Source organism: Gossypium arboreum, chromosome 11 (assembly GCF_025698485.1).
Source record: "Gossypium arboreum isolate Shixiya-1 chromosome 11, ASM2569848v2, whole genome shotgun sequence".
NCBI lineage: Eukaryota > Viridiplantae > Streptophyta > Magnoliopsida > Malvales > Malvaceae > Gossypium > Gossypium arboreum.
In genome coordinates, this window is record NC_069080.1 from 100,578,058 (window position 1) to 100,589,096 (window position 11,039).

The 11,039-nt window shown below is 29.7% G+C and overlaps 1 protein-coding gene across 1 annotated transcript; it reads right to left on the reverse strand.

Annotated features, from left to right (window-relative positions):
* Positions 1-6,026: 6,026 nt before the first annotated feature.
* LOC108477489 (blue copper protein 1a-like) lies at positions 6,027-6,742 on the reverse strand. The gene is made up of 2 exons (XM_017780035.1): positions 6,577-6,742; positions 6,027-6,349 (listed from the first exon to the last, which is right to left on the reverse strand). Exons 1-2 carry the CDS (start codon positions 6,740-6,742, stop codon positions 6,027-6,029), a joined length of 489 nt encoding a protein of 162 aa, XP_017635524.1.
* Positions 6,743-11,039: the final 4,297 nt, after the last annotated feature.

An 11,039-nucleotide genomic window follows, 5' to 3' on the forward strand; every position in this document is an offset into this window, starting at 1 on the left:
AACAGCCCGATTTAGGGGCTAAACGGAACGATGGTTTTAGAACCACAAGCTCGAAGTCAAAAAATTTATTCTGATTAATTTTTAAGGTTTACTTATTTATTAAAATATTGTGTAAAAATATCGTTAAGTAATTTTACTGATAAAGTGCTTAATTGGACTTTTAGGACTAAATTGCAAAAGTTGCAAAATATGTGTTCTAATTCATAAGTACTTGATTGAAATGGGAGTTTAAAGAGGAGGCCCTTAAATGGTAATTAGACCATTATATTTTGTTTGGTCAAAAATGGGCAGGAATAGGACAAAATTTTAAAGAAAGGCCTTAAGGGCATTTTAGTCATTTGGTAATTAAAAGAAATAAAAAGGGAAAATAAAGCCAAAATTGACTCATCCTTTTCATGGAGGCTGAAATTAGCATGGGGGAAGCGATGGCTAGGGTTTTCAAGCTTTCCAAGCTCCATAGTAAGTCCGTTCTAGCCCCGTTTTTCAAGTTCTTTACGTTTTTGGAATCCCGGTAACTTGATTAAGCTTATTCTAGCAATAATTTAAGCTAGGGTTCATATTTGGAAAAATACCCATAGGTGAAATGTGTTTATTTTGATGTTTTATCGTAGAATATGAAGGCTGAAATTATGTTAAACAACTTTTGCTAAGCGGTTTTAAGCAAAAATGAGTAAAACGGCTTAATTGGTAAAAGTTGTTATTGTTCATAACTATGTGTAAGAGTGATAATTTGATGTTTCCATAGAAGGGAAAAATGATCAGCATGTCATAAAACATAAGAATAAGGGATGAAGTTTAATTCCCGAGCCTAGGGGCAAAAGTGTAAATATGCAAAAGTTTAGGGGCAAAATTGTAATTTTCCAAAGTTTGAGTTAAGGACTGTTTTGAATATTACATTAATTAAATAAGTAAAATATGATATTTTAGATCCTGGAAAATGAGATTTGAGCCTAGAATGGGAGAAAAATCGAAAATCGGGAAAGTTGGTAAAATGGCCGTTTTAGTATCGAGGTAAGTTCATATGTATAATAAGCATTAATTTATGCATATTTCAATGTAAAATTGATATATTTACTATGATTGCTGAGGTGTTGAAAGTAAGTATAATTATGATGATTTAAATGTTCAATATTAATTCGACATGGAAATGAGAAAGTATGTAAGTTTGTATGTAAATAATACATTATTTTTATTATGTTTTTATATTTCAGCATATTTTATGTATTGTAGCTGATTTTTTAATCATAATTGACTATTGGAAGTATGGAATCAAGTATTAGAAAGAGAGAGAAATCCCGGTTGAACCTTCGGAAAGATTGGATGATACAGATGGTATGTACCTAGGTCACATGTATGGTGCTGAGTGCACATCATGTGTACAAGAGAGCTACGAGACATTATAATGTAGCTAGGTCGCATGGGCAATACTATGTGTACACCATGTAGACAAGAGAGCTACGGGATATATGTAGCTAGGTCGCATGCGTGGTTCAAGGTGAAGGACACCATGTAGACAAGAGAGCTACAAGATAAACTGGCTAGGTCACATGGGTGGTACTAAGTGTTCACCATATGTACAAGAGAGCCAAAATTATGTGTACAATCAAGCTAGGTCACATGAGTGGTGCTAAGTGAAGGCCACTATGTTTACAAGAGAGCTTCGATTTTAAAGGTGGGCTGTGTGCGATACCATTGCGTATCTGTCATTATTTTGAAGCGTTCAACTGGGAAATTGATTAAATGAAATTGTGAATGGATTTCTGATGATAAGTGTAAGTATATATGTGTGTAACTTATGAGCAATATGCTCGATATGTGATTGGAAATTTGGAAAGATTGTTATGGGTAAGTGATGAATACAATTGAAGTGTGAAAGATCAAAATTGACAATAAAATTGTTCTGGATAGTTGCAGTGACGTGAATCTAAAAATTTACCAAAAATAGTAGAAATTAAATCAGAGACTGAATGAGATATCAAATTAGAGCCTAATGAGTCTATTTTCATATAACAGAAACAGAGCAAGCAAAGGAATTCTATATTATGAGATATTTAAGTTTTTGAGAGACTGGTTTAGAATGACTACGTGATCCTCTGTTTTGACTTGGAAAAATCATTAAAAATTGTACAACAATAATTAGGGGATATAATTTATATGCTTGAAATCCTTAATGGGTCTATTTTCAAATGAAATAAACGAGAACATCCTTTGAATTCTGTACGAGGATAAAATTGATTCATAGTGAAGAGTGGTCAGAACAATTGAGCAGTGAAATAGGGGTAACTTCAATAAATAAACTGTACGAACTGGCTGGACCAAAAATTCTAAAAATTTTATGGTAATAATATACGTTAATCTAGTTTCAAGTAAAATTAATGGTTTGTAATTTGGAGTTCTGTAGCTCCAGAAATAAATAATTTAGCTGCTGGTACTCTGCTAGACAGCTTATTTTGAACCTGTTTATGGTTGTAATAGTGAAAGTATGTGTGTTTGTGATGGTAATATTTCGAGGACATATTGTGACTTTGTTTATATTATGGTAAGTGTTCATGTTGATTGGCAATTGTGTGATGCTATGAGTGTAACTTGTGAAATTATGAATCGGTTTTTATACGATGATTAGTGATTAAGTCTGGTAATGCCTCGTACCTTGTTCCAGCGTCGAACACGGGTAAGGGGTGTTATAGAATTTGCACATGTGTTTTTAGGTAAGCGGATCATTGTCGTTCCCTACTTTCAATCAAACTACCTTCTCAGCTATTCTTGTACCATGAAATGCTTCAAGTGTAGGCTAGAACAATTTGAATCAAAACATAAAAACTAAAAATAGTTTTCTTTTCTTTAATGTGAAAATGAAAAATCTTTTCTCAAATAGAAACCAATAGAGTTTGTTATTCTGAAAAATAGATTCCATAGTTGAGGATAAATTTTCTCTATTTTTAAACAAAGTAACAATATCTTAAAGTTGTGTAAATAGCCCTATCGATGCCATCTATTTATAGGGAGAGGAGGTAGAACTCTTATTGTAGTGTAGAAGTTTATTTCAACTAGAAAAATGAACTTCAAGTCTATCTAGGAGGATAAGGGGTGGCAACCCTAGTTAATAATACTAAGGTTTGCTATCACACCCTTTATCATGAAGGGCTTTTGGGCCCTCTTATATCAAGTCCAATTATAAGTATTTCTCGATCTTTTAACTTAATAGTTTATAGTTTAATCTACTCAGTCTTTACTTTTCTATTTCTCAAAATAAACTTCTCAATATATTTTCAATTAAATAATCTTCTTAAACCAATTCTAATTCTGTTAAAATCATGACGACTTTACAATAAAAGAATCAATGAGAAAACATATTTTTTTCTATATTCAACAGGTCACTATGACCAAATGATTTATTTCCATTTTTAAACTTCATTTAATTCGAAAAATATAAATTCATTTTTCAAGTCATTTTTATTTTTCATTTTCCATTTTCATTTCCAGTTTAGAGAAAAGCATAATAATTTCTAAATGTTTTCATTTCTCCATTTTCATTTTCATTTTCATTTTGGAGAAAACCATAATCATTTCTCTATGATTTCTTATTTCTCTATTTTTTTTTCATTTATATTCATTTGAGTCAACATGCAATTCATTTCTAGTTTCAATGAGCTAGCAGAAAGACCAATGACATATGTAATTAGGGCTCAAATGATTTATAATTAAGTTTCAATTTTTTGCCTATTCAATATAAACTCATTTAGTTGTGAATTCATTCCACTATAGTATCGTGACTAAACTCTCCCTAACAGTATATCATTATGAAAGCAACTCGATTAGTGCTCGTCCAATGACCTTGTCATAAGTGTGTTACCCTCATAGGATATTGTTAATCTCTTTGGGATAATATTTGTTCTCCAAATGTGATCCTATTTTATCTCATAGTAATCATTACATCTTTCTACATTAAAAGTAAATTACTATCAAATAGTAATCAAGTCATTCATCACAAAGACGAGTGACCCATGACCACGTTTACTTTTCATAAACCATGTAATGTCAATGAGAGTATATCATTTACCTATGTCTCGGGATATGAATTCCTCTACTGTGAATGACGCTACAAATTGTAGAAGTTGTATACCCAACGCATCAGCTTTCGGTTCCTTATCTATTTGAACTCAGGCTTTTACTTACATCAAAATATATAAGTCATGCATACATAGTCTTTCATCCACTCAGGATTTAGGTATGCCACACTATAAACGTCACAAGTGAATAAATCTATAAACAAATTCAGGATCTATTCCTCTTGGGTCCAATCTAATGTACTATCAATCCAATCAGTCACATTTATGTCTTTATCTTTTTGGAGTTATTTGCTCTGATGCCGAAGACAAAGCATCTCTTTAATTGGACTTGATAGACAACATATTAGTCTTTCAACTAGTTTTCTCATTTCTAATTATACTAAGGACATGTTTAAGTTCTTCGACTAATATAAGTTGTCTTTACATATTACGATCTGACCACATAATACCGCTTATTAGTTAAACATTAGATAACTAGTGAGCAACATTTGCTTCTATTTTTCTTTTCGTGCAAAAACTATATGAAGACAATTATACAACATATATTGATGTAATCAATATAATTTTTTATTGACCAATCTGTTTGAAAAAATTACAAGTGTACATAGACAAAAATACTACACTTAAAGCAAAGATCCAACATTTAGCTCTATCTTTGAGTGAGCTTAAACTTAGTAACACTTACCTATCATTTCATATCTTTGTAAAAGGAGAGATTCTAGTTTAGCATTGAAAACTAGGGAGAAATGGTGTTTATTTTAGCCTAAGTAAAAGATCAAATTGTAAACATTAGGCTTTATGAGTAAAATGACCCCTCTACTATACCTTGATTGCCAGATTGGCTTTTAAATTTTTTTGGTCAAAATTAGTCCCCAAAGTTTTATTCTATCACATGCTTTTGTCCCGAATTGTAACATTGTAAACAAAACCACGTGACACTTTGGGTAAATAAAATCACACCACGTGACAAAATTTTCAATTAAATTTAATATATTTTATTTTTCATCCTCCTCTCTCCCTAAGAAACTCTCAAATGGATTTATGAAATGGCAAGGCTTTAGCGGTATTAAGTTAAATTGAATTTTTGCCACATGCCATGATTTTATTCGTCCAAATGTCACATAAATTTTTCAACCTTGTTACATCTGGGGTAAAAATACGTGACGAAATGAAACTTTAGGATTACTTATGACCCCACCCAAAAAAAAAAAAAACCAAAAAACCTTTAAGACTCTGCTTGATATGAAGGGTATAAAAGATTGAAAATGAAAATTTCACAATCTTATGGTTAAAATACAAACTAAAAAGTGATTATGAATTTTAATAATTTGATTAACAAATTTTCCGTCCTCACTCTTTTCCATCCTCCATACCAAGTAAAATACGAGCGTCAATCTAGGAATTGGGTATAGGTAAAAGAGAAATTTTACTACTAAAGCTGAAAAAGTTATACATTATCTTTGAAAGGTATCGATTTAAAGTTAATCCATTAGGAAAATCCTTGACAAGTGGGGTTTAGGTAGTAGAGAATGATAATTGAGACCGAATTACTATTAAAATTTGTGTCAACCTTTTCTATCATTCCTCATCTTTTAAAATAAATTAATTACAAATTCAGAGTTATAATGAGGTATATTTTAGTGGTTTTTTTATTTTGATGATGTAACTATAATCTGTCTAATTGATTTGCTGGTTTATGGATCTTTTTGACATGCTAATTCCATACATTATAATTTCATACATAGACATAACTTTTTATCCATCGCAATAAGAAAAGGATTTCACTGATAAAACAGTAGAAAATCACTTTTATTAATTCAAACGTTGTAACGGGAAACATTTGTAGAAGAAAAAAAAAACAATCGCAAGTAACAAATCCAATTCAATATCACATCAAACTGTTTTATTCATTAAAATGCTAAGCCTTCAAACTTCACCCCATGAATAAAAGCTTCACTAGACCATGATCAATGCAGCCGCGATGGATAAAGTCATCCCTAACACTATCTGGAAATTGGTCGCTTTGGCAAGTAATGTTGAAGCAGCGTTAGGAGGAGGAGCAGGGGCAGTACCGTCTAGCACCGTGATCTTAAGCTTCATCCCTTGATTACAATGGCCGGTAACACCACAAATGTACCATTTTTTTCCGGCGGCTGCCAAGTTAATTTTGTCGTTTCCTGTGAATAAGCCCAAACTATTGTTTGATGGAACATTGCAGCCGTTGAAGTCATCTCCAGTCACTTTGTAAACGTTGTGACTAGCATTGTTGTACTTGAAAACTACAGCCCCAAATAAAAAAATTTAACTTGAGTATTTGATCCACAAGTAATTTATAGTCTCAAAAGTTGATTTAGGATTACCATCCAATCTTGGGTTTTAAGTTGTTAGGTATAGTTACAACATAATACGTGAAAACCTAACCTTTCTTTCTTTCAAAGCATACATAATAAACACAACATTAATTTTATTACTTATCAAAAAGAAGGGTAAAAATGGATAAGCTTACGAAGAGTGTCTCCAACATAGAACTGCTTGTCTTTAGCCCAATCTGTATAATTAACTTCTAACTTCCACCCATTATCATCACCCACGACATAATCCATAGCCAATGAGATTGTCGGAGCCATGAAAGCAACAATTGCAAAAATAACTAATGAACGATGAACAGCCATTTGATTTAATTCAGCTCAAAAAATAGAATCTAATTTGTTGCTCTAATGTTTTTTATTTTCTGGGTATGGAAGACTTGTGGAAAAACCATAGGTTGTAGCAAGTATTTATAGTGTTAAAAGCTACTTGTTGGGCTCAAAAGAGTACAAGATTAAAGTTAAAAACTATACTGTTTTATTGTTTTTTTAATGGAAAAATAAGCCTTGTATTCAAGGACGGTATTGCCGAATTAATATGAGACAATTTGCTTATTTCTAGGATTAAATTTATTTTGGTCCTCTATGGAGTTTGGAGATGATTACAATATGTTACTAGAATATGTCTGTATGCTTGAAGAAATTTTACGAAAATTTAGAGTGTAATGCTGATATTAATCAAAATGCAATGATTCGATTTTTAAGTACATTAATTTAATGTGAAAATTGAATTGTTACAACAAAATAATTAAGTAAAATATGGAACAAATTAATAAAAAATATAAAAAATGACAGGACATAAAAATAACATGAAAACTTAAAGAAATCATATGTTAAACAAAATAAAATTTAAATCATTATGATAAAAATATAGTTTAGATCACTATTATAAAAATATGCAAAATACTGAGATTAATTGGATAAAAATATTATAGAGGTTTTTGTACTAGAAATCGATTGCATTTTATCCCGAAACTTAAAAATAGATAAATTAGTCCATGTATTAAATTAAAGAGTAAAGTGTTCATTCGTAAAAAAATTCATTTATATCTACTTCTAAGTAATCTGACATGGGTAATGGAGCAACTAGCAATGGTATGTAGTGTACCACGTGTATATCATGATGATGTTGCAATATTTAAAAAATAAAAATCTTAAAAATAAATAAAATCTTTATAATTATTTAGAAAAACACATCTAATATGAACTTGGGCTACCATTTGTCTAGGTTCATCTAACAATGATTTTTCAAATAATTATTAGAACTATAAAAAATAAAATATTGCTAAAAATTATAAGAAATTATTTGAAAATAATAAAAAATATTAAAAATAATGTCCGTTATGAACTTGGACAAAGTCATTCAAGCTAGAATGAATTTAGACAACAATTTGTCCAAGTTCATTCAAAAGTAATTTCTTAAATAATTATTAAATGATATAAAAATTATAGTAAATTATTATATTTTAAAATAATTATTAAATATTTTTTATTTTAGGATTTTTAAAATTTTTTAAAATATTTGATGATGTGACAAAATGTCAAATTAGCATGAGGTACATATGTCGTTGTTTGGTTGCTCTGTCAACCATGTCATCATTTAATAGTAGAAATAGATAGAACCTTTAATAGAAGGATCAACTTGCTCTTTAATCTAATATGCACTGACTAATTTACCCATTTTTTGAGTAGAGAGGGACAAAATGCAATTCTCTTAGTATAAGGCCTTCATGGTACTTTGACCTAATTCTACTCATCCTTCAATTCCACGTCACTTGTATAATTTTTTTTTGTGAAAAAAAACCAAATAATCACTTAACAACAAAAATGGATAAAATTTTTAATACAAGAACCCATTTTCATTTTTTCTAACATATAGGAGCTAATTTGCACATTCTGTGAGTATAGAGGCAAAATGCAATCCCGTTCCTAATACAAGGGTCTCCATGATATTTTTATCGACTAGTTGAGACATAGTATGAACTCGAAACAAGCATAAATATTTTTATTTAAATTTTATCACTAATAAAACAATGCAAAATATGAGATAAATTGAGACATGATATGAACATAATACAATAAATAATTGAAAACTAATACAAAAACAATATATACTAGATTTTGTCACGCTTTGTAATGTAGGTGAAAGAAAATAATTTATATTAATTTTTTCTTTTAAAATTTATTTAATATTGAATATAGGTGGATTGATAATGAATTTGTATTTTAATACTATTGAACATGAGTTTGATATTAGGATTTGTAATTTGTAACTGTTTTTATTTAAAAATATAAATTTATGAAAAGACAAAAGTGTCATCATCATGATAATATTAATTATAATTCAAAAGAATAGATATTTTTATAATTTTATAACTGAATTGATGACCTAATTAAGAGTGACTACAACTCGTAAAGTGCGAAAATAATAATATAAATAGATACACCTACATGTTAAATTATGCAATATATATTATTTACTTCTAAATTTATATAAATTCATAATGTTTTAAATATAAAAAAATCCAAATACATACACACATACCTCTTATATAACTTCACTTCTTTCTACTACATTTTATATTATAGTGTGGGAGAATGTCTCTTATTTTGACCAAAGTTTATTTTGGCTTTTTTTCTCCTAATTAAAATTTGTTCTTAGTTTCCCACTTAAATTCTGATTAATCTAGAGTTGTTGTAGCCATGTATGCTACGAATTTTAGCCTATAAAGAGGCCTTAGTTACTTTAGGTTTTACACAACAAAAATATTTAGATTGAGAGAATTTTGTTTTTTGTTTCGAAGGGTTGTTCTTGGCTTCGAGTTTTTCTTTTAATTCTCTTCATCTTTTGTACTCTAATTTATTATAGTGAAATCTCCTTTTTCCCATGGTTTTTATCCTCTTTTTGAGGAATTTTTCCACATAAAAATTGTGTGTTTGATATTTTCGATTCTTATTTTCTTCACATTGTTCTTTTTTAATCAGTTTTATCCCTTACAAACCAGTATCAGAACTCATTCAATTTATGTAATCAACCTGTTCAGAGATGACAGTGTCAAGGTTCGATATTGAGAAATTCGACAGAATTTCAAATTTTAGTTTGTGGCAAGTTAAAATTATGACAATACTAGTTCAGAATGATCTGAAAAATGTCATTACAAGGAAGAAGCCCGCAGATATGGATAAGTCAAAATTGGAAGAGCTTGATGAAAATGTAACATCCTAAATTAGGGCCTAGTCGGAACAGTGGTTTCAGGACCATAAATTCGACACAATAAAATTTATTTTTATTATATTTTTATGGTCTAAAATTTTATGGGATGATTTTTTGAAAATTTTGTTCAAAAATTTTGAAGTTTGGGCACTCAATTTGGTCAAAAGGACTAAATTGTAAAAAGTGCAAAAGTTGAGTTCTACATGTTAGAGGTGTCTAATAGTTATGAAATTTTAAATTGGAGACCCTTAAATGGTAATTAGACCATTTGATAATTTTTTGGACAAAATGGACATGAAATGGATGAAATAGAATATTTTTAAGTTAGGGGCATTTTGGTAATCTAGTAATTAAAATGAATTAAAAACAAAATTAAAAGCCAATTTTTGTCCATCTTCTACCCCATGGCTGAAACTTGCATGTAGAAGACATAGCTAGGGTTTTTCAAGCTTCCAAGCTCTATTTTAAGTCCGTTCTAGCCCCGTTTTCAATGATTTTTACATTTTTGAAATCCTCGTAACAAGATCTACTCATTTCTACCCATATTTTGAGCTAGGGTTTGTGTTTAAAAAATTACCCACAAATGACATGCATGTGTTTTTATATCTAATGGTAGAATATGAATGCTTGGTGTGTAATAAACGACTTTTACTAACTGAATTTAGATGAAATTGTTAAAAAGGGCCGTTTTGTAAAAGTTACAAAATTTGTAATAGTTGTAACAGCCCTTTTTTTTAGGGTTGATTGGAACAGTGGTTTCGGGGCCACCAAATCCTAACGAGTAGGTTGGTAAATATTATATTTAATATTTACGAGTTAATTGTGATTTTAAAAATGTTTTTGATATTGTGATTTTTGTTTTATAAGCAATTTATTAAGTTCAAGTGGTATGACCCTAAGGTCAAGTGGGTTTAGAAAATGAGGTATCGGGACCTTGTTTCTATAAACCGAGTCATAAATATTTTTATAAATATTTACATAGTGGCAATAAGATGGTATTAAAGTTTCGTTGAAAAATTTTATCGTTTCGATAGTTAATTAAACAAAAAGGACTAAATTGTGTAAAGTGAAAAAGTTGTGTTCTATAACCTAAAGGTATTAAATAGATGTAGAACTTAAAAGTAGAAGTCCTTATTTGGTAATTAGCCCATTAAAGAGATAGTGGGATATGATGGCTTGGCATTTGGTGTAATAAATAAAGTGTATAAAGGTTAATATTGTAAATTGGTTAAAAATAATAATAAAATGAATATAATAAAAGAATCAAGGTGTCATCTTTTTCATTCTCTTTTTACCAGACGAATATGAAGGCTTGAGAAGCCATGGAAGAAGCTTCCAACTTTCAGCTAATGCATGGTAGGCATTTCTAGTCCCGTTTTTAATTATTTT

Bases quoted from the DNA above. Each gene is read 5' to 3' on its own strand.
- LOC108477489 (XM_017780035.1), bottom strand. From the start codon at position 6,742: ATGGCTGTTCATCGTTCATTAGTTATTTTTGCAATTGTTGCTTTCATG. The intron at 6,350-6,576 runs GTAAGCTTATCC...TTGGGGCTGTAG, and splicing joins CTATGTTGGAGACACTCTTC to TTTTCAAGTACAACAATGCT.